Genomic DNA, 24,244 nt, shown 5'->3' on the forward strand with positions numbered 1-24,244 from the left:
GTAATCTTAATGAAGTAAAACCTTCAAGGCAGGAAATAAGAGCATTAGCTGTGATGTAAAAGTTATATCCATGTGAACCATCACAGGCTTAAGCACCTTTAAGACATGCACTCTTTTCCATTAATTTGATGGCATTTGAACATGCCAGCTTCATGTCTGAATGAGCACTCTGGTCTCTTTGCTGTAGTATTTGCCTCAGTCGTGTTACTAGAGTTGGACTTCACCCAACGCTGGATTCCTGCAGCAACATTAACAGGCACATAAAGACCCTAAATAGCGTTTGTGAATCTTTTTGAGTTGCCCAGTTCACTTGAGAACACAATAAAACAGTAATAGCATGTCAATAATTACATTTCATGTCACTGCTTTGTATGCTAATTTCCAGAAAGGCTGAAACATTTTCCCCTCTTTTAGTAATTTTGTTATTTTTAAAGGTCAGATCTAAACTATTTTGAAACAGACTGATGAAACCAGCGATTATGTATTCTACGTCTAATAGGGACTTAACTGTACTGATACACAGCACCTTGTAGCGTTTAAAGGCAGCAATCCGAGCGTCAGATTTCTCTATTTTATTGACACGAATCATTAACTATCTCATCTCAGATACAACACATGTCCAGCAAAGCGCAAAAAGAGTGAAAAGCTTTTGTCCTCAGCAAGAGTATACATTTAAACAGCATTATCCTTCACTAGCAGTGGGGGGATACATGACATGAGACAGGATTTATCCTGTAAAAAAACCCAAAAAACCCTCTCCCGACTACATGAGGTGGATTGAAAATAGAAGGGCCTGGTTTCCAGTATACAATACTAGATACATTCTGTTGTTTCTTTTTTTCTTTTACTTCAGAGAGATGTGAGCTAGATAGATTCCTCCTACGCAGTCCAAATAAACAAATAGAGAGGCAAAACTGGTGGCAACAGTTACAGAGATACAAAAACGTTAAAAAAAACCATTATTGCAAAGAAATTGTAATAAACAGAACGAGAACAAAATCGAAGGAAGCAGGAAAAAGGTAAATATCTCTGCAAACCCCCAAATCCCAAAGGCATACTACCTTGTTCCCCCACCCACCCTACCGCCCACCTTTTTTAATAGTATCATACAGCAAAAAAGACATTCAGAAGACCGGAGTGATAGAAAACACTCATGCAAAGAAAGCCTTTTTCACACATAGTCACCAACACAGGGAAATCATCTTAAACAACAGCGCTGTCAACAGTCAGTGCCTTCAGGTCTTTTAGTGGATGTTGTTATTGATGTTTTCTGTTTCTCTACAGACTTCTGATTTGCTACGGTACTTAATAAAAAGAATATGACACACAGCATCCATTAGGCTATCAAGTCTTCTGACTAGAGTGACCTCCCGTTTTTTTTTTTTTTTTAACGTTATGTCCATGGGACACGGGGATCCAACAGTTTATTATAACAGTCTTCGTTTCAGGACCCCCAATGACCGAAAGAAAAGTTCAGCTGGGAGGATTTCTGCAGAAGAACTGGAGCCACAGGAATGAGCTTAGGTTGATATTCCATGATATAAAAAAAGGCGTGTGTTTTTTTTTGTTTTGATTTTTTTTTTTTTTGGCATCTGTTCTTATTCTTTTAAATCTGATGTATTTATATCTACTTTTACAGTCATTTTCTATACGGCAAACAATTAAAGAGTTTCATTCCAAAATAAAAGACCCTTTAACAAAATTATGGCAGCTATTAAAATAAAGTCTACTAAGACTAAGAAGTCATGTTACGACCTTTTATTTACAAAAATGTTTTGCTTTTGACGCAATCATCTGTGATAATAACAGATACGGCTTCTTTTTCTTGTTTGTGATTTATCACATTTTGGAATGAAACCCTTCAGTTTTAGATATTTTTTCATATGCACATTCACTCTACTTTGCATTCACTGTTGATACAGTCTTTCAGAAATTCTTTGATATCATAAATAGAATGGTCTTGCCATAGAGTCTCTTGGAGCAGATATATTTTTGTATATAGTGAGATTTCCTTTACAGACAATATGCATTTATGGTGTTCGATCCATGTTCATGGTTACAGTTCCTCTGAGCGGATGACATGGAAAAGTGTGACGTTGTAGAGAACCTGGTGACCATTGTTCCAAGCGTAGAGTGCACGGTCACGTGGGTTATAGTCCAACATGGAGATATGTGAGTACTTATTCTGGAAGGCAATGTCGATGTACTCGTAAGTAGAGGAGTTGGTGGAGTAGGCATAGTAGACTTTGGTGCCTCCCGAGTAGCCATTGGTCACATACAACGTGCCACAGATCATAAAAGACTCGCCGGCACTCCGTTTGGGGTGGTTGGTGGTCCAGCTCTTGATGATCTGCAACGTGTTGGGGTTCAGCTTGCTGATAACAATATTCCCGGCATTCTGATTGGTGGCATAGACAGCCCACAGTCCTCCCTCGTCCACCATGAGGTCAATGTCAGAATGCCCTCCCCAGGCATAGTGATACGCATTATTGAAGCCTGCGTAGTCAAGCTGCCGGGACTTGCTGATGGAGGAGGTGCGGAAGTCAAACTTGATGATGACGTGGCTCTGGAATTTGTTGAAGTAGATGGAGCCATTGTAGACTACCTGACCTGTTCCTGACCACGGGTGGGGGAGCCGGTGGGACGTGAAGTTGTCTGCCGTCATGAAGTCATGCATAGACTTGTACTCCCGCACGAAGCGGTTGTTATGGTAGCCATCCATGTACCAGACCTAAGCATCAAGACGAGAGAGAGAGAGAATTAAAAACGCAGCAGTACTTCAAAGCTAGAAATGCCTATCATCATCCTTCCTGCGTGCCTTTGTGAATTCGAGAATCGAGCATGCACATCACACGCGGAATAAATCAAATCACATCGTCAACAAGCATCCCAATTAAGTTAGTGCTGAGACTTCCTCGAGGAGCAGGCGAAGCTGAAATCCATCTACTTCTGAATGCAAACAGTCAGGATGACAGCCGCAGGGTGGCATGCACCGGCCCCACAGGGATAATGCCCATCATTCCAGATAAAAGGCCTGTCTCAGCTGCTATGACCCAGCTTCCTGCTGGCCCCTGTGGAGGTGGGCAGAGAGCTCTCATTCCAGAGCCACTGGAGACTCAAATACTTCCTTGGTCACAGTGGGACTGATAAACCTAAAGACTTCCTCTACCTGGTTATATCTGCTGTCACGATTAACTTAAAAATGATTCACATCAAGAAAGAAGGACTCCACGGGGCTAAAAAAAAAAGTACTAAGGAAAGGTAAGAAAACCTTAAGATGAAAAGAATTGGGGCAGGCCTGTCTGCTTCCATCAATTAAAATCAATTTTTCTTCTCTGCCCTTTGACAGCGAGGAACATCTTTCATGGGTTCTGTTCAAAATGTATTAGTTTCAACCAAAGGAAGTTGCCGTAAGTCTGCTAAAAAATAATCGTAGTCAGCAGTAAGTTTCATAAGTACCATAAAAATTCTGTGGCCTGTGTTGTCAGAACCGTTAGCCATCAGAAACTGTAACTGTACAGATGCACAGCCGTGTGCAGCTGAAGTTTTTACTCCCTCTGCTCGTGTGCGTTCCATCTCTTATTGATGCGTCTAATAAAGCGGGAGCAGAAAGGGCGTCTTCACGCTGAGCAGACGAATAAACTCTCTTTATTTCCAGCTTCTTGTCAACCAAGCAGCTTCCTGTTCAAATCGTATAGATTTATACTTGGTATTTATTTTTAATGTGTTTTAGTAGTGAAGGCAGGCCTATTTATTGAGCAGGAAGATGCACTTTGCAAAGGGAAATCAGATGCAATCGACTGCTAAAGTAATAGAGACCAGGAAACAAACCACACATTTCAAATAATGCAGAAATGGAACTACTTACTTATAAATCACATTAGCTCAAGTTGACATACTGATATTACTATTTTGTTTTATTAACAATAAAAAATCCCAGTAATGTTCAGATTAGTATCAAGACATCACAGCCCACGACTAAAAAATGATTCTCCTGTAATCAAATTAAATTTTGATGTATTTTATTTGGAAGTACAATGTTACTATATTTACATGCAACTATCTACATGCAACTATCACACTAGAATAAGGAGGTTAACAGGTCAGGATTTTACAAAAATAGTACATAAAACTAATTTATTATACAGGAAAATAAAATATTTAATTATTTTAAAGGAAATGAGAAATAATTACATGCAAGTACACTTTAAGTAGTGCCTAAATTATGAGTTTTTTACAGGAAAAGAGACACAAATTGTGCTGAAAGTCATTTTAATACTGTGTAAGTAATTTCCCATGAAAGGTTGCCAAGTTTAACGCACTCCAAAATATGGCCCATGCCCTGAAAAGTGCAGTGTACTTCCAATGTAAGGTCGGGAATTATATATATATTTTTAAATTTTATTGTTCAGAAAAATTGCCATGAAATTATGATGTCCTTACAGTTACTTACATAATAAATTGTGTTGTAACATTGCTTAAGCATTACTTAAATTTATTTAGTGTATAATTACTTCATTGTATCCTGTGAAAACCTGGGTTGCTACCTCCTTATTCTAGTGTACCTATTAAGTATCTGTGGGTAAATATGATATGAATATCAATATCCATTTAATTACAGTAGATTTATGCCTTTAAGGGCTGTAATACAAAGTGTTATCAGATTTTTTTCTGGATGGTAATCTGAACAATACTGGGCTTTTTAGTGTTAGCCAGACAAAAGTAGCAGCAGCTGGATTATAAAGTGTTACTAGAAATCTGAAAATAGCCTTGAGAAACTAGAGCCAGTGGTTTCTTAACTACTAAAGAAGGAAAAAATAAGAAGTGACTTGACAGTTAATGGACTTGTCTTCCTAAATAACACCTGAGCAGATATTAGGTAAGTGCAGTTTTGATACCCAGCCCACACTGTGTGACTGTGTGCCACATACCCGAGTATCTCCTTCAGGAGCCAGAGGGTCAGTCATCCAGGAGCCAAACCTGGATCCGGACGTCTTGATGGTGATGGGGTCACTGATGCCTGTCAGTTTGCCGCATGCTGCAAGGAAAAAGCGAGATAGGAAATACCCACAGCAACGCCTGTTTACACATTTAGACCGAATCACAATTTCTTGCACGGGATTCATGTCATTTGCTTTGAATCCTGATGAATTTGCCTAAAGGATAAACGAGTCAAAGTCCAGCTTGTTGCTACGCCTTTCTCTTTGCGTGATGTACTGCACAAGTGGTGCTTATTATTCAGTTCACACATGCTAATGCCTGTTTTACTTTCTCCATGTGGATGTGTGAAAAAGTGAGAGAAGGATAGGATAGGAAAGGGAGAGCCTCTGTGTATTCTGTTCCTGCGTGCTACTTGTAAGCTGCTGTAGTGTTAATTAGTGCTGATTGAGGTGTTAAAGAATTTGACAAAACTAACATCGGGCTCTGTGTCCCTCTTGACTGAGAGTCAGTTAGACTAGCGTACCCCTTCTAATGAACACAGGCAGGAATGAGAGACATGATTTTACTAAACAGAAGCTCTCGCAGTGCATCTCTTCATTTAAGCTGCTTTCACACAATAGTTTATAAAGACAAGAGTCAATGAGATGGTCTTGACAAGTTAATTTCATCACATCCCAAGTTCATTTGAACAGCAGGATGCAACGACGCCTTTTGTTACAACTCCATCATCTGTCATGCGCTTCATTGCTGTGAAATGTCATTTTTACTCTGCAGTCAGACGGCATCGATTTCATTTGTGTTTCCTCTGCTTATCTTTCTCCCTCGGTTACCTGCCTCCCTCTATCTCATTTCTATCACCCACATAAAGAAACTTGTGGTTTTGTGTTAGAGTGTTTGTGCGTCTCTGTGTGCAGCATATGTCGTGCCTGTGAGAATGCGTCGGCATCGCACCTCAGCGGCGGCTGAGAGACAAACACATGGTCACATGAGCAGCATTTACTATTTCCAGTGGGGGCTTGAGTCCCATTACGTAACCCTCAGTGGGATTAGAGACTGCATTAATACATTGGCCATTGATTTATTTATTTCTTTTCTCTAATCATGCTTCTGTCTTTAAATGACACTACTATTGCAGTCTGCTGGACGGCCAGCTGATGGATCTGGATTCTGGAGTTGTGCACAAGGTCTAATCCCCTTTTGGCCTGAATATGCCTGGACTGAAGTACAAGGGAAATCAAATAGAAAACCTAATGGAAACTGGAGCTGATATAACAACAAAGCCCGCCATCAGCCCCAGAAACTTAATTCTGTTCATCTGGATGTAACGTTTTCAGTGGGAGAAACATTTCTTCAGTCTGAGTTGACTGAAGGATTCCCCAACCTTATAAACAGTACATTTGCATAACGACTGACACTAGCACCATAGATTAACAGCCCTTAGCCCAAAATGTGACGATTTAGAATTTCTACTAGAGGTACCTACATGAACAGGCTGCCTCTTAAAGTCTGAATATTTACAGTTATCTTGTTATTCAAATATATTTTTAGCAATCAGACCCCTACAAGGGTCACTTACTGCCATTATATTCAAAGGGCAGAAATCAAATATTTGGATCAATAATACGATTTGTAAATCGGTCACAACTTTAAATGAAGGGTCTATAGAATAGAAAAAAACAGGAGTGTCAGAGGTAGATTAAGCTGTTCTATCGTAGCAAAGATAGGAAGCAAAATGGATCAGGGGAAGCCTTGAAGGGAGAGTATGTGAAGAATGTTCTGGAGGTAAAGAGAGAGTCATACAGGATCATGGTTTGAAGCTGGAAATCAAAGAGGCGATGTTGAATGTTGTCAGAGAAAAAGGAGAAAGAGAAATGCTGAAGTTGGATGAAGCTGTAAAGGGTAGGGATGGGTATCGTTTAGGTTTTATCCGATACCAGTACCAAACCGGTACTTTTGAAACGGTGCCGGTGCTTAAACGGTGCTCGAACCGGTGCTCGAACCGGTGCTTAAAGGATGAAGAACACAAACTTTGTCCAAAAACCTCTCATGTTCAGCTGTTTTTTTGTAAAAAGATAACAATGTTAGCCTTTTCTGCAGCTATGGGGCATATATGGTATCACTCTTGGCTGGAAGCAGTGCTTAAACAATGGAAAAAACACAAACTTTGTCCAAAAACCTCTCATGTTTAGCTGTTTTCCACTTTTTCTTTGGTCGTTTTAGCCTTTTTGGCCAGGGTGAAGGGAGCATCTGCCATCAAACAAGAAGACAGCCATGTAACTACGACGGTGTTTGCTAGTTCACCTTATGTGCATTAATTTAATAACGTGGTTAGCCTACTCAACGTAAATTACACACGGACAACATTAAGCTACTCACACAGAGAAGAACGGCTGCTGCTGCCATCATCATCCTCATCATTTCTGCTACACTGACAGGGCTAGGGGCCAGGACTCTCCTCTTCGGGTTTTTGGGGGATGTTGCTAACTCCGGGTCCGATTACAGGCAACCCACCCACAGTAGATGTGCTCGGTGTGAGGTCTCGCAGCAAGCTATCAAATACGGTGCATTTCTCGGCTTTTAACAAAATGCTATATGTCGCCAGGTGTTTCATCGGATTTGAGGTGTTACCTCCTTTGCACAGTATCACAGTATCACCTTAAAGCACTTGATGCAGGGTGCTGAGTTTGCATCTTTTGCTGTGAAGTACAGCCAGACTTTTGACCGCTTCGCCTTGGGCATTTTTAATCTGTAGCTCTGCTCTAAAAGAAAGTACGTACCTGGGCCCGCCTACTACGCTTGCAAAGGTAAAATGATTGGCTAGAATCCAAAGTGTATGACATTTCAGGAAAAATAAGCACCGAAATAAAGCACTGAAATGTGCGCTGCTTTTCGGTCTGGTTACTACCGTTTATGTGAGAACCGGTGCCATAATGGCACCGGATACCGGTACCCATCCCTAGTAAAGGGTGTTCCCGGTGGGGAGAGAGAGGGGTGACAGGAGTAGACTTCAATGGACATGTAGGTGAAGGGAACAGTGATAAGGAGATCTTGGGTAGATATGGTCTTAGACAGATGGTAGTGGATTTTGCAAAAAAGGCTGCAGTGAACATGTACTTCAACAAGAGGGAGGCGCACGGTCACATAGGAATGGAGGAAGGTACACACACATGAACTATCTTACACAGAAGGTACAATCTGAAAGAGAAAGAGGAAATGACTGGAGGTAGAGATAATGATGAAGAAGGAAGAATGTTGTGCAGAATTCAGGGAGGAGATGTAAATGAGGCTGGACACTAAAGAAGAGGAAAATGACTTATATGGTTTGGCAAGGTAGAGAGACTGCAGTGGAAAGGATGTGCAGCATGTTGGGGTGATTAAGGATAGAAATGGAAATGCATAAATGAGCAAAGTGAGCTGAGAGAGAAAGGGGTGGATGGATGAGGAAAGATGGTTATTGTTTAGTAAGGAGGAAAAGAGGCCCGATGTGAAGAGTGACATACCTATGAAGGTGTGGAGATGTCTAGGAGAGAAGGCAGTGGACCTTTTAACCAGATAAATATAAGTGCATGAGAGGATGTCTGAGAAATGAAGAAGAAATGTACTGATGCAAGGAGGAAACAAGGAAGACCTCAGAACAGGCTGATGGATGTAGTGAAGGAGGACACGCCGAGGGTTGGTATGACACAGGTGGATGTTATATGGGTATAGTATGTAAAGAAATTCTTTCGTACACATGTTTAGCAGGTATGGCTAAATCATAACACATAACATCTTCCTCCAGGTGTCATAAAGAAGTTATCTTGTTTCACAAGTCTATGAGTTCATTTAGGCTACCTAGCTGTAATAGGCTAATAACATTGTTTTATATATATATAGTCAGTTAGCTACGCTGGTCGTAATAATTTTAACCACTAATTAGCTATCCACTTAGTCTTAATGTGTGGAGAGGGAAAGAAGCCCCCACCGCTCTAAATTACAAAAAGATTTCATTTAAGAATTAGTCTTAAGAAAAGGAGGAGGGTTAATTAAGGAAAAGAGAGAAGGTGATTTTGGTGAGCTGTTTAAAATGACAGAAATAGTCTAATTTAGTTCTTTACAGCCAGAATATAAAGGGAAACCAGTGGCAGCAGAGCAGGTAGCAGAGGGCTTGATGTGCCGGAGTGACCTTCCTGCTTCATTCATCAGCATTTCAGTGTGAAAAGACTGGATTTGCCTGAAGCTCTCAGTGCCTCCACAGTGCTGGGGCACAACACAAGGTGATTTATTTATTTGATTATTGCCCAGCAAGCTGGCATGTCCTCTTGATCGATGGCCATTGTGTCCCAGCAGCCGTTGGGCTGTTACTTTCTCCGGCACAAAACAGCTTGAAGGACAGCTCTGCAGGGACCCTAGTTACTCTCTTTCACTTTTCCCACTCGCCTTCACTTTATCACTCTTTCTCTCTGTCTCCTTCTCAATACCACCTTGTATTAGAGTCTCCTGTCTGTTAAAAACTTTGCTCTATTTTTTTTCCTCTCAATGTTATTATTCAGATGCAAATGCTGCGAGTGACCTTCGCAAGCTTAATCTAAGTAATGCAAGTGTACCGGACTGTATTTGGTTGCACTACGCATGAGTGCGTCTGCAATCGTGTGAAGATGAAAGGAATAGCCACCCTCTGTTCTGCCTGAGCCAGTCTCTCGCTGGGTGACCTCACCTTTATCTCATCTGATCTTGCGCACGCACACACACACACTTAGTCACTCCCGCTGGTCCCTACTCTCCTATCTTTGGCAGCCTGACCATAGATGTGTGAGGGGTGGCATGTTAATTGAACTGGGAGTGAAAACACAGAAAAGACTCCAGGCTGGTGGGTAGTGGAAGCAGATGTGGCTAGGAAAAAAAGAGCAGTGTATGCTGAGATAAAAAATGGCACGAGAAACAACTGGTGATGAGAGATTAGGTGTGTGTTTTTGTAGTCTGTTTGTTCACTCTTAATCCCTTTAGAGCATGTTGACTGTCTTTTTTTTCTTTTCTTTTCTTCGCCAGTATAACCAAAAGCTTTTCTTTCTTTCTGTCATCTTCCGCTGCGCATAATTTGAAACAGGGACACAATATACCCGCGATGTGCCGCGTGCAAGTGTCCCTGCTCTCGTAATATATCTTAGTCAGTGTAGTGTGGGTGTGCATCTATTAGCACTGTGGGATGTGACAGAGGTGTGAAAAGATTCAGACAGGGGCTAAAAGCAAAAAGATAGGATGTGATGAGAAATCGCAGACTAAAAGATGAAGAAGCTCGGTAGCTCTCGTCATCCTCAACCATCCCTGGGTGCGTGCAGGTTGCAGGTTGGTGCTGTGTCTAATTATGTATTTTTTTTAGCATCCTATTTGATTTGATCATCCAATTAAAAAAGATTGCAGTGTCCCAAACAAACAGTTAAAAGGTAGGTGTGTTGAAAAGAAGGAATCCAAAATTTCAGGAACCCAGAACCCATTCAGGGGTTGTTTCTTTGCAGAAAGGGTGAATAGGATTTATAGACAGTACTAAAAGCAGAGAACATGCATAGTCATGTTGTGGACTTCCTTATTGGATTACTTTCAGTTTTCAAGTGTAGACCCAAGATAAAGCCTTTAAAAAAGACCAGCACGTACAGATGAGAACCGTAAGATACACTGTTGTTTTAATACCGCTGAATTATGAATTTTAGTGGTAGATCGTTATAGCCACGTGTGATGTTCTTATCATGTGTTCTGTATTGTGCCAGTATGCCTGAGGATCTCTTTCTAGCCATTCAACGTACTCATGTATGTCAGTGGGCTTGTTTGTGCATGCATGTGTTTGAAGCAAAGTGTGTGCCAACAGCCAATAACTGTCTGTGCCTACCTAATTTTTGCATGCATGCTCGGAGTCTCTCCTCAAGATTTGACACTCTGTTGTGGAGCTCCTCGTAGTCATAGGCCCCCATCTCCTCCTGAAGTTCGCTTAGAACTGACGTCAGATTCTGGACCTCCTCCTTAAACTGCAATACCAATTTGGCATCGGCTTTGTACTCCTCCAACACTGGTATCAACGGTCTAAGCTCCTCCATTTTCGCTTTTATGGCCTGAAAGGGTTAGAATAAGCTCGGTTGAGTGTCATGCGTGGCAAAAAGGAGAGCCCGCTGTCCATAAAAGAAAAGAAAAGAAGGGGAAAATAAACCAAAACACCTGTCTGAACCTGACTACTCTAACTCTATCCTGCCTCTTCTCTCATCTCGCGACACCCGCCCCCTGCTTTTGCGTGTTCCGTGTCCTGTGTTCTGTGCGCGTGAGCTGCGGTGTTCTGTTTGTGCAGGTGTGTGTCTGAGCGGACAAACCCAGAAAATACTCTCCACCCGCTGTGACGAGCAGAGCAGGTGGCTCCGTCCCGGAAAGTGACCAGCCGATAAAAAGCAAGCCCTCGGTACACCGACAACAATTGGGAAAGCTCTTTATTGGTCATCATCGTTTAAAATGCAACATCGTATTAAGGGTTACATGCTTTTACATGTCACACACAACAAAGTGTCTCGAATTGTACGTCTATAGTTTTTACGTAAAGATTTGTTGAATAACCAAATATGCATTGACAAAAGCCAAAGGAAAATAAAATGAAAAACAGCAATTAATAATAATAATAATAATAATTATGTATTTACGTTTTAAAAAAGCTTTTAGATGGAAAACTTTGACAGCAGTAACATGCAGGAAGAGATCAGTGGTGGGTTGGTTTGGGAGAAGGGTGGGGTTTCTTAGTCTTAATGGTGCTAAAGGTAAATTAACTGTTTGACGCCCAAATGCTCTCAGTACTGTGGCCCAGTTCAGGGGAATCTGGAATTGACCTGCCTCTTCTTCACCTGTGGCTCTCTTTACATGTCTTAAAGTTAGCCCTGCAAGCAAGAAAATGACAAACTGTTGACAGGGGCTAGAGCTTGCTAACCTATCTAACAGACACACAGACAAACACACTTAGTATATGCACTTAAGACATGTTACAGAAAAAAAAACTGCACACATGCACTGAAAGGCGCTGGCAGCACGGGACTGCTGAGCATGCATGATTGACAGGATTGCAGCAGTGCAGGTGGTGATGGTATGAACAGCTGTAGGAACACAGGCACGCTTGAATTAGTCTCAGTAACTGCAAACAGGGCTGGGTGTTAACCATACTCCATAATCAGAGGTGGCACTGAATTTTTTGTGACCTTTTTTTAAAAATGTAGACCTGTTATCACTTATGTGTTGCTCAATAGATGAGCAAGCACATGGCAAAAGCGGGAAGAAAAAACTCCCTTTTAACAGGAAGAAACCTCCGACAGATCCGGGCTCAGGGAGGGACAGCCATCTGCTGAGACCGGTTGGGGGTTGAGGGGAGGAAGACAGGACATAAAGACACGATAAATCCCTAAAGCTCTAGTAAAATCTAGTAAAAACTTGCATCAAACACTCCTCTACCCTGTTTGCAAAAAAGGTTCATTAACATGTGGACACGAAACCCTAAAGAAAATCTCCTTGGAGGGTTTAGTGTATACTAGATGTTGTCAAGGAGGTTTGTCCCAGTGTGCAGAGATCTTTGTGCCCATCGTTCACAGTGACTGTAATTCATGTAAGATATCTTCTTAAATCTCCTCCAAGCCCAGATTCTCTATTTAACGTGATTTTTTTAAATGAATTATGGCATTTTGTGTATCGATTTATTTTGCCTCTTTAATTATCCATGCAGATTTCTTGGGATGCAATATGGTGATTTAGGCAATTCTGAGTTCTCTCCACAGTGGAAACACTCACACACGAAATGGGTAAGCTAAAGAAGCAGCTATGAAGGAATGGCGCTTGGATCGATGGCTCGAGAAGTGGATCTTTTACCTTGTATTGCTTGGCGATGTTCTGCTTATGGTTCTCCTCCACCTGCCTAAACTTGGTCTCCAGACCACGAAGCTGAACTTCCATCTTCTCTACATACTGCAGGTCCCTCTGGGTGCGCTGGTCCAGCACCTGGATGGACTGGGTCATGTTCTGGACCTGTACGAATGAGCAAGAGTGGTTGAAGAAAAAATCTCAGTCTGCATTGTAATTAGAATAGGAGACGCAGAGAAAAGGCAACAGACTTTACAATATGTTGCGTTCGGCTTGGCGTTCGTCTCGTAGTGATTCACAAACTCTGACATCAGGCCAACTAGTCAGGGGCCTCAGACACATGGCGCAAGTGTAGGATTCATACTGTTCAGACATTTGTTTTCTCCAGATCTGATGTGGTCCAGAAACATGGCTCATCTTTTATTCATTAGGAGGAATCTGCTGTTGTCAGTAACTGTAACTGTAGTGCTGCTGCTACAGTATATGAATGAGCAACTTAACCTGCAGGGTTCTATGAATGTGCTTCTGTAAAATGGGGGAAGCTCCCAGTGTATGGGCACTCAGCTGAGTGCATCATTAGATATCATCTACTTACAAATAAGCTGCCTCCTGTGATGCCTTGGGTTTTCGTGAGCTCATTAGAGCATGACTTCTATTCTTGTCCAGCAGGCAAAAGACCACAAACATGAGCATATATATGTGTGTGTGTGTTTCTATGCATGTCTTTGTGCGTGACAAAAGGTCAGAGGAAGTAACAGTGGGTCCCCTGGGTCACACTGTATGACTTTTGATGGCTGGGGAGGAGTTAGGTGATAATTACCTTCTCCAGCAGCTGCCTCAGTTGTTTGGTACGGGCATCTCGTGAGCACATGGACTGCTGGGGTGCCACCACAGTGCAGACACACCTTCCCTCGCTATCCTGGGCTGAACTGTACACCTGCCACGACTCCTCTGGGTTTGCTGGCAACACCTGAAAACAAAGGCATAGATAAGGGGAGGGGAAACAATAAAAAGACAACAGGGTAATGTTTCTTTTTTTTTGGGGGGGGGGGGGGGGGGGGGGGGGGGTTGCCACGCAACAACCTCCTCGTGTTTATCGCTTTATTATATTTATAACCATCAGGACGCCACAAACCTTTAGGCTCCACCCATTTTCGCCACTATCACCTGTGTGTTCTAAAGCAGCCAATCGTTGACAGCAGAAGCCTGTCCCGTCATTCAGGGTTGGGTGTGTGTGAACCCTCAGAGTATAATGTATGACGTCAAGAACATGCCCCCCCCCCTTCGCTGTACCTCCTCCCACCCCGATGGATAACACTAGTTATTAACCTGCTGACGGGACGACGGTGAGGATGGAGGGGTGACTTTGACAAAGCCATTCATCACTGCATCAGCGAGAAAAGGAAACAAAAAAAAGATCACTGGAGAGACCTGCTGATTAGTGAGAAGGAGCGACTTCGCGTGAAAACCAAAACGGAGCAATCAGCCACTGTCAGTCTGTCAGTCAGCTGCAGTTTTCTAGCAAAGGATGCGCTGACAAAGAGAACCACCAGCAAGCACCCATCTTTGTAGTATTCAGTGTAGTGATCAGCACTGTTACACAGCTCCCTGTAAGAAAACAACTAATTGTTAACTAAACCCCGAAACGTGTGATATGTGCAAAAAAAGAGCCATAAATCATTAAAACAAAAATGATTACAAAAAATATGACATTCAAGATTAAACTCTGTTTCCCGAGTTTAGTGAATTTAATATTTACACAGAACAGCCTTCAGCGTTCATTGCTCTAAATATCGCTGCAAATCATCCACTTATAATATTACCCTGGCACAAACACAGCTCTGAGAGTGCCAGGAAGCCTGACAGGGAAACGCTTCATTCTGACTCTCATTGACACACACACACACACACACACACACACACACTGAAGGATATAAAGAAAGAATGAAGACTCCTGCTGTTACAGAGCGAATATATAAGACTCCTTTGAAATGTTTTTCCCCCACGCCATTCATTTTGCAACACCGCGTCTCTTCACATTTGCATCCACATCAAAACTACCAAATGATAACTTTTCATTAGTGGGGGATGCTCATATCAGCAGTAGCAGAGGCAACTGGAGCAACATCAAACGCAAGAAGGAACGAATGTATTACGCTCTCTCCAAGTCTTTTTTTTTTCTTACTCTTGCAGGCGCGTGAATTTCTGCTCTAAATTATAAACCAAAGGCACCCACGAGAGTAGCTCTGTGACTATATCTGGACTGGATTTTAATTGGAAATTTATTTCTTAATTGTTATTAGGATTTATTTTAATTTTTGTTCCTTTTTTTTAAGCCAGCCACTGGCAGTAAACAGTGAAACTCACTCCTGTGCTCCGGTCTGGGTACCCTCCCTGCGCCGCCGTGAGCCTGGTGGTGTTGAGCCCCACCAAAGAGGGGAGGGTCTGCGACATCCAGTTGGTAATCATCGCCATGGTGCTCAGCACGACGCCGATCTTCAGCAAAGGCACCGACATCTTTTGCGCTCTGCTATTGACTTTTTCTTCTTCTTCTTCTTTTCAATTTAAGTCGCCTTCATTCTACAGACTCCAGGGAGAAACGAGAGAGGCGAGTCGCGGTGCCCAGAGCATCTTCGTGTTTCACCCGGGACTCCGGCTCGGCTGTTCTTTTTTTGGACATTTCCACGGAAGCTCCGGCGGCAGAGCGAGACTTGGTGGGTCGGGACGGAGAGCAAAACTGCACGGCGCGATCCGGTGCACGGATAAAGTAAGAGGAGGGGGGCTAAAACCCGAGAGCAGCAGCTGGAGACGTTCTCTGGATAGCTCCTCTGCCCGCGTTGTCCCGCACACTGCCGCCTCTCCGGTTCGCCGTTACTATTTCGTTCACGCCCGACGGTCCGCCTCCTGCCTTGCTGCGCTCTGTGATTAAGTGCCACTGACTACACACACAGGCGGCTCCAAATGGATGTGAAGAGGAAGGAGGAGGTACTACGGATCTATCTATATCACCAGACGCAATGATGTCAGCCAGGTTGGGTCCGTTCGTGGTAATATCTGGGATTGCGCCTGAAGTCGCTCATAGTTGGGTCGACACTAACTTGTCCCCTGAGGGAATGGCAATGAGCAGTGCGACCGAGGTCGGCCCACAATGATGCTGCGGGATTATTTATAGCAGCAAGCAATGACATTTCTTTCTCCACAGCCCACCCATCAAAAAAGGACGATTAAAGGCACTTGGCCACAGGCGCAAACATCATCGCGTCCTGCATGGTAACCATTGTTAACTAAAACAACCGCTGCAGCAGTAGTCGAGTGTGTGACACACACACACACACAAATGTAGGGTGTCGCACTGCAATGGCAGTGATGTGGTAGGGCTCGGAATATGTTTTATTGATGGGATACTGGCGGCTTCAGCCCAAAACAAAGGATGAGCCTTTGATTCGTGGAACTCTGGCGCCACCGTGCAACAGATTCTGGCATTGCTGGGAAAAATGATAATAATTAAAAAAAATTAACAATAATACTAATACTAAATGTTTGAAATGCAAGAAAGAAAGAAAAAAAGACACGTTTACAGGAAAGCGGTTGATTACTACAAAAAAAAACATACTTAGTGTTTTTATTTTTTTCCTCATCTATTGATTATTTTAGGTCTTCAAATATTTTAGGCGTGTTTTCAAAGCCAGTTTGATTTTGTCATCTTCAGCAGGTGTGTTTTATTTTATCAGCTGGCTATAGCTGCTCAGATAATACCAGGAAACGTCCAGAGCCTGAGTCTAGACCAGCAGATCTATGGGGCACTGCTCCAGCCTATGGGCTAAATTGTAGTACTGCATGATACATGAGGTCCCCCAGAATAGCAAAGAGAGGTTTGGGCTATTTCTGTCAGCTCCATAATGCATTTCACTGGTGAACTGAAAAGCTGAGAGGAAAGTCTGCGCTCGCTGCACCTATGTGTTCCTCTTACTCTCTGTCTGTTTCGCTCTCTGGCTGCTCTTAATCTCTCAACACTTCTCCCTGACCTTTGAGGTGAGAACTCAAAAAGAGGCGGCTTCAACGTGTTGCAGGGATCAGCTTCACTCGGGTCCTCACCCTGTGTGTTGCCGTGCAGTTCAGCAAAGCACAGCAGGGGGTCTCTAACAGCAAAGCTTTGTAAAGCATGGATTTATTCAGGTTTCAGGCTTCACCGTTGTGGATTCCACATCATTCCAAAGCTAGTGACCCCCACATTTAGTAGGGCCAGTTATTTAATATAAAATGATCGACACTGAAGCAAGAGGAAGGCCACAAGTGCTCTTTTAAACTCACCGATCAGTCGTTGACCTGCCAGAAAGCCAGACAAATCAAAATCTTTTATTAGAACTCCTCAGTAGCCAATCAGTGTTTTACACATGCCTACAAGACCTCAAGTGGATGGATGCACTGGAAGCATTTGCACAGTTTTAGTTATACAAGTTAATGCAATAACCCTACACAAATACAAATTTGATGGAGAGGTGTTGCTCAAATTATACAATCCTTTTTATTTTTTTTAAGAATGTGGTTTGTGTTTTGTGGGTTTGCCTTCATTAATGTCAGTTTGCAATACAAGATGTGTAGCTATACCAGGGCAAATAAAGAAGCGCATCCAACCACAACAAAAATTACCAAACTGGAGACCAAGAAGTTACCAGAAAACATTTAAAAGCTGAGCATTAGCACAAAAGGTGGTCTCCCACGACCACAGGCTGCTGTAGTTTGTAGTGAGCTGATGTTTATATTGCATGCCTACAGCAGGATAACCACTCTGTCACATTCAGTATCCAGTTTAATAAAGCGGAGAAGAGAAAAATTCACATTTCCAGCCTGCAAGTGCACTACAAAATGCACCGTACCTCCACCTACTCTTCTTCTGCTCTCACTCTCTCCCCTTTGCTTCATCGCTCAGCCAGCCATACTGAATAATAAATAGCTTCAACCCCGCCTGCCAATCACACCACGCATATTGCAATTCAGCTCAACTCCATCTCTGCGTTCTCACATAAAATCTGATTGATTTCTCTTTCTTTCTTTTTCATACATTAAAAATCCTTAACGGTTTCAAACGGTTTCTTTTGTTGGAGCTTTTTTTGTTGTTGTTTAAAGGGGAAGACATATTGGCAGCTTTCCACTTAAATGAGAAAGAATAGCTGCGTTATTTTGTGTCAGAGTGGTTGTAAGAGTGCGCGACATGTGTTGATAGTCTTTTTTTGTAGGATGATCATTGGATGAGGACTGACTGTTATAACTGCTTCATCTATCCTTCAGGATGTGGGTTTGCAGCTCGGGGTTGAGCCACTAGGTGAGGAACAGATGCCGTTCTGGCTGCTTACTATTCTGCTCTATGTGAAGGCTAGTCAGTCGCCAAATCCTTCAGCAGAGTGGAGGATAGAAGGTGAATGAACGTGGGCAGATTTAAAAGAGAGAGGTCGTCGCTAATCAGGCATCCCCCCGCTACTTTGAAGAGATGTAAAGAAAAGAGCTGTGGCCGCCCTACGCTGTCTCAAACTGCGTGAGAAGCAAGGTGGTTAATGTGGCCATTATGAGGGCGGCATTGTTCAGCATCACAGGTTGAGGGCGGGCTGCTTGGGTGTTTTTTTTTCCTTTTTTCTTCTTCTGATGAGTAATCTGGCAGTGAAAAGCTCTCTATCTTTTAGAGTTTAGATCCACCTCTCACTGGATATATTTTGGCCTTCAAACCGGGAGGCAATGTGGAGAGGCCCGGCTGTCCAACAGCAAAAAATGCACTGCAGGTTTCCAAAGCAGGAGTAGAAATAGGGCCTGTCAGTGTATTTTGTCTTTTTGGGCTTCTGGAAGGGAGCTGACAGGTATTTCTACAGGCTAATATGGACTTACCTTTGAACAGATGACACACACTTCTCAGTCCATCGTGGAAAAACTGTCACTGTAACTTGGGGCCGCGCATCGCCACGTGGGACTTGAAGAGAATGTCATGAAAATCGCCATGTTTTTCCACTCCGCTCCCACTTGATGGCTTTCATCAAACTGTCCAAACTGACCCCGATGTGTCAGCGTTTCTGTTGCACTCTGCAGCTGAGCTGTAACGTCCGGTCCCATATTTCAAACTTGTTGCCTCAGTACAGAAAAAAAGACTAAATGTACACCAGTACGAACTCTGTGTAAGGTTAGAGCTTTGATCAAATTACAAATCAAATACCAGCTAAATGTCAAAACCAGGCTTATGTTCTCTGAATTAAAAAAGAAAAAAAAAGTTCGCCTCACAGCTCGCTGACATTTCTCATAAAATTGTGGAAATCAATTGCTGGCATATTTCTGTCAAAGTGGTATAACGCCAATATTGTTCTAACACGTTGTTGCCAGGGCCAGCGGGGCTTGCAGCAACCTACTTCTAGCACATTGTATTGAGTCTGTCGCTTGGATTATATCACAGACACATGTTTACTGATAGTACCTCAGTGTCACTCTGTCACTTTTATTTGTTTTCTGTGGCCTCTAATTAGCAGCCGCAATTGAATTCACACAACAGAGAATTCCATGAAGTATCACTTTGTGCTGGCGCAAAGACAACTAAATGCACAAATTCTCCACGGCACGGCCCTGAAATAAATAAACCCACTTCCTCACTCTCTCCCCAACCACCAAAGCCTGTTGTTTGTGATCATTTACAAAGCAAGCAATTTACTGCAACAGTATCTGCTTTATGCATTTCTACAAATGGTGTTTAAGCACACCATGAAGTAATTCATAGTTCCAGTAAAGAATCCCACATCTGCACTTTAGTGATGGGCAGTGTTTGAAAACTACTGAGCTGAGTGGCTTGACATTGCTGGACTCAAGTGTTCGTTTCTCTTCACAAAGGCACCAGCAAGTCACACTGTGGTCACGGAGCATGCTCAGAACACCTTCTATGAGACTCTGCATTTGGTTGTGGAGCCCCTCTTTTAAAAGCATCCTCCAACAATGGCCTCCCCCCACCACCACACACACACGCACACACGCACATACATAATGCTACAGGCAACCCTTTTCTATCGTACTAGGATGGTGCTGCAGCTGATTAATCGGACCAGTTGATGATGAGGAAACTGACCGACCGTGCAGTCCTCTCCCTCTATCTGGCCCGTTTGTCAGAGGCACTGAGCGGGGGGCTCTCCTGGACCTGTCCGCGCCCCGTCAACCACAATGTATTCACATCGTGTAATCCCGCCCGTTAATCTGTTTAAGCTGGGGTAGGTTGTAGAGGGCTAATTCACCCGGCTCTTTCATGCGAGGTAAAGCGGGTAATCTCTTACTGGATCTGGAGCCAATTAACCGCTACTTCGACCTTTTTAAAAAAAAAAAAAAAAAAAAAAAAAAAAGGTGGAAAAATGGCGTTAAAAATTAAAAATCAACCTACTTGGGTGAGTTCTGTGCCCATGAAGATGAGGAGAATCAGAGTCAGGAGCTTGCTCGCAGGCTGCATCTCTTGCCTCCGGTGTGAGTAGACCAGCGGTCTCACATGCAGATCCAGTCCCTTTGCGTCCCCCCGCACAGCAGTCCTTTCCGCTCGGCTCTCTTCTCGCTCTGCAGGTCGCCCGATTCTTTCCTCTCTTTTTTATTATTCTTATTCTTGTTATTGTTATCGCGGTTGTTATTTTTTTTATTCCTTAGCAGCCCGGCGGCAGACAGCAACAAATCTGTTTGACGGAATCGTCTCTGTGCATATTCATTTCATATCTGGAGCCTATCTTCGGTGCCTCTCCCTTTCGGTCGTGGCCGCACTTATTTATCGCTGCGACGGACTGTGGTGAACATTGGGCTGAAGGCGCGCGAACAGTTTCGGATACACACGCTATAAACCTTCACTCTGATATCGCCAAAAGTTTACCTCCCCGCCTCAAGCTTGCCGTATAAGCTCTCGATGACAAAAAAAAAAAAAAAAAAAAAGGGGAAAAAAAAGCAGTGACGGCGCTGTTCATGGTCCTGAAAGCGGAAGCTGCATCGCCGAGAGAGGGAGATTTAAATTGGCAAGCGAGCACAAGGGTGGAAGGCTTTCCAAGATCATTTGCTGCCAGAAAATCCATCACAGTAAAGAATTGAGATTTATTCTTTGCTGACTTTAATGCCAATCACAACCACTAATAGATTCGAGTAAGTAATTTCACAATAAAGCACAGCTTTGACTGTCTGAATATAGGCCAAGTTACATAATAGGAATGTATAGGCACAGGCTAACGCATTCAGTATTCCCCTGTGGATTGTTCTTTCCTGACACTGTAGCTATTTGTGTATTGTGTAGGCTTAACAAAGAACAAAATGAACAATGCTAATAATTTAAAAGTCACATATGAAAACAACTTGAGGAAACAGAATATGAAAACTGGGGTGTGGATGGATCTAGCAAATAGGTTCGACCCTGCATCTGTTTCTATACATTAAGTACAATTTCTCATATGCATTCACATACCCTAGACCTACTAGTCTTAATATCCAAACAAACGTGCATATCCTTTAAATTGTAAACAGATACATGAGGGGAAAGAAAACCAACCTAAATCCATATTTTCTCAAATACATCCTCCATATTCCTTAATTTGTGTTTGTTTGTTTTAAGTATAACTTATTTTTCTTGTATCTTCACCCCCAACCGGTCGCAGCAGATGGCTGCCCCTCCCTGAGCCTATTTCTGCCGGAGGTTTCTTCCTGTTAAAAGGGAGTTTTTCTTTATCATTGTCGCCAAACTGCTTGCTCTTGGCACCCTTTTGTATATTTGCTTCAATGCGGAATAAATTCAGAATAAATCTTTCTCATCTCATCTAAGCCTAGTGGCAGGTCATTCCACAATAATATGTTCCACCTTTAAACTTAGCTCCTCTGCAAAAAGAAAGACTTCTAACCAACAATGCTCCTCCCTGAGCCTGGTTCTGCTGGAGGTTTCTTTCTGTTATGAGGGAGTTTTTCCTTCCCACTGTCACTACGTATCTACCAAAAGTGGTCTTCTCATTTTGGGAAGTGTGGAGATTAATTTGTTATCATATGTTACCTTATATATGAGATCAAAGTAGTTGCATTATAATATGGTCGGTATTCTCTTCGTCCGCATGGTTACTTGTTGCTTTCTGTTCCATTTGCCCGAACTGAACTTGGTAAAAGAGCTTTTGTCCATTTAGCACCCTCGGCCTGGAACAAACTGCAGAAGGAATGGAAAATGACTGAATTCATTTCATTAAGTGATTTTAAATCTAAACTACGAATCCTTGAGGCCAAGTCCATAACATGCAACTGTTTCAATTAGATTGATTGTCATTTTAACTGACTTTTTATTTTATTTGAATTTTATTGAATTTTATTTTTATTTTATTTGTATTCTTTCACTTATTGTTGCATGCGTGTTGTTGCTGCCTGTGTTTGAGTAATTTCTGTAACTGTGAGACATCTGCTGCTGCCTATCTTGGCCAGGTCTCCCTTGAAAAAGAGGTTTTTAATCTCAATGGGATCTTCCTGGTTAAATAAAGGTTAATAAATAAATAAATAAATATGGTATGTAGTTTTAGTTTGCATTAGACCTCTGACTTAGAAGAGTGTGAAAATCATTAGATCTGTTGGATTGACCTGTATTATGTTGAATGTCTTACATTGTTTCAAAGGAGTTGTTAGGATAATGGATGTTATTTTAATCTCACTGATATCATTTACATGCACTGTTGTAAGTTCATTATTACTTCATTAGTCTGCATCAGTTTATCAGTTTCTTAGTTTCTTAGTAAATCGGCTATAAGGTAATTCTCCACCAGCTTACTTTCTCTCTGCTTAAACTGTTGCAACATCACCACTCCACTCGAGCTGGACTGTTACATTCAGATATGCACGTAGTCAGGCCTCACTAACGTGCACATATATACAGACTTATGTAACACCCGCACGTTCCCTCACATACACACTTATTAACAAAGGGAGGTCGTCTCAGGACATCTCCTCTAGTTGGACTCACAGTTTCACAAAATGCACAACAGATCACACTTGTTTTTCTCTAAAAGTACCATATGATGTCTATATAAGGAGAACTTTTGGGATTGTGGGGACTTGATATCATTTCCAGTAAGGTCTGTGTGACGTCATCATGAATAATATAAAAGATATGGAGAGCCGCCGCCTGGCGGAGATCTGTGGCTGTACGCTTGTCTTCCCATGCTTCTGTCTTAGAAGTGTGTAATAAAGATCACTATTCTGGCATCTACTGAGACCATGCAGTCGTTTGTCTTCTCCTCAAAACTCGAATCATGACAGAAGTTTTCTCTTTATATTGTAGGCTCTTTACCTTACAATATAAAGTGCCTTGAGATGAGTGTTGCTGTGATTTGGTGCTATATAAATAAAGCAGAATAGAATTAAATTGAATTCAACTGAACTGAATTGAAAGCACTACACAAACTATCAAAACCTATAACAAAATCTACTCTGTTATAATGAAATAAGCATCTTCAGCTACGATAAATTGGTAATATAAATTGCATTTCATTTTACCATATCAAGTTTCTACCAAACACCTGGATTCAGATTGAGTTGGCTTGACATATGTCCACTGGTTTCCTCCAGAAACAGAGTAACATAAATTTTGCAGGGTCCCTCTGCCAGTGATTTTCACATCATCCTCAGAGCGCAGTGCTGTTCGCAGTATATTGCAGCATTTTTATGGCAACCCACAGCCATTGCCCAGAATGTATTTTATCCTACAGTAGAGCACAGTTTTAATGAGAAACAGTATGTAACTGTCAGAAGTTGGCCGTATTCTTACAGCAGATTGTTACAGTGTTTACTGATGCCTTTCTATGTAAACATTTTAATGTTTAGCAGATTCAGCTGATACTGTTTTCTCCACCACTGATCATTTATTAGTTGTTAAACACATTTCTTATGATACTGACTTCCAAAAGCAACTCTGACAATGATCTCTTTCCTCCATAAAGACGACATTTGACAACTTCCCCAGTACCCTTATTGAAGAACTTTGAAACCTCAACATGTATCATTAAAGCCCTTGTTTGACCATTAGAAAAGTTTAGTTTCTAAGGGTAGCCCTAGTAAGTGATATAGGCAATGCTGACCCTCACTAATTTCTGATGCACACTGAGTCATTTTGTTCAGGAAGCAGGCCTGAAACACGACAGACATAGCTCAGATCAGAAAAGACAAACTTGGGTTGTTCTTAGCACGTGTCCGAGGGGAAAGCCTTAGCTTTATAAAAAGCTAAGTAGCAGAAAGGACTCAAATGTGTTCCATCACTTGACTACTTGAATGTTTCTTCCAACCTGGGATCAGATTTATGAGTCATTTCAATTAAATCCACTGCACACTACATGCACTTGGGCCATTTTAATAATGGCGTCTGATTAGACTTTCCTTCGTAGAGGCGGTGCTTGATTGACAATTCCCTAAGCCTCCCGTTAATGTTGTAGCACCTGTAAGG

The 24,244-nt window shown here is 42.3% G+C and overlaps 1 protein-coding gene across 2 annotated transcripts; it reads right to left on the bottom strand.

The window, feature by feature from the left end:
• Positions 1 to 557: 557 nt before the first annotated feature.
• olfm1b (olfactomedin 1b) lies at positions 558 to 20,392 on the bottom strand. 2 transcript variants are annotated; one of them, XM_085464151.1, is made up of 6 exons: positions 20,195 to 20,392; positions 13,616 to 13,765; positions 12,805 to 12,960; positions 10,805 to 11,024; positions 4,932 to 5,038; positions 558 to 2,731 (listed from the first exon to the last, which is right to left on the bottom strand). In XM_085464151.1, the coding sequence occupies exons 1-6, from the start codon at positions 20,258 to 20,260 to the stop codon at positions 2,057 to 2,059; spliced, it is 1,374 nt and encodes a 457-aa protein (XP_085320277.1). In that variant the 5' UTR covers positions 20,261 to 20,392; the 3' UTR covers positions 558 to 2,056. The 2 variants fall into 2 exon arrangements, with proteins under 2 accessions (XP_085320277.1, XP_085320276.1); XM_085464150.1 differs by lacking the exon at positions 20,195 to 20,392 and adding an exon at positions 15,163 to 16,116.
• Positions 20,393 to 24,244: the final 3,852 nt, after the last annotated feature.

This window comes from Copadichromis virginalis, linkage group LG7 (assembly GCF_057382275.1).
Source record: "Copadichromis virginalis isolate Kocher_CV1m ecotype Utaka linkage group LG7, C_Virginalis_male_GT1.1, whole genome shotgun sequence".
NCBI classification, from domain to species: Eukaryota; Metazoa; Chordata; class Actinopteri; order Cichliformes; family Cichlidae; genus Copadichromis; species Copadichromis virginalis.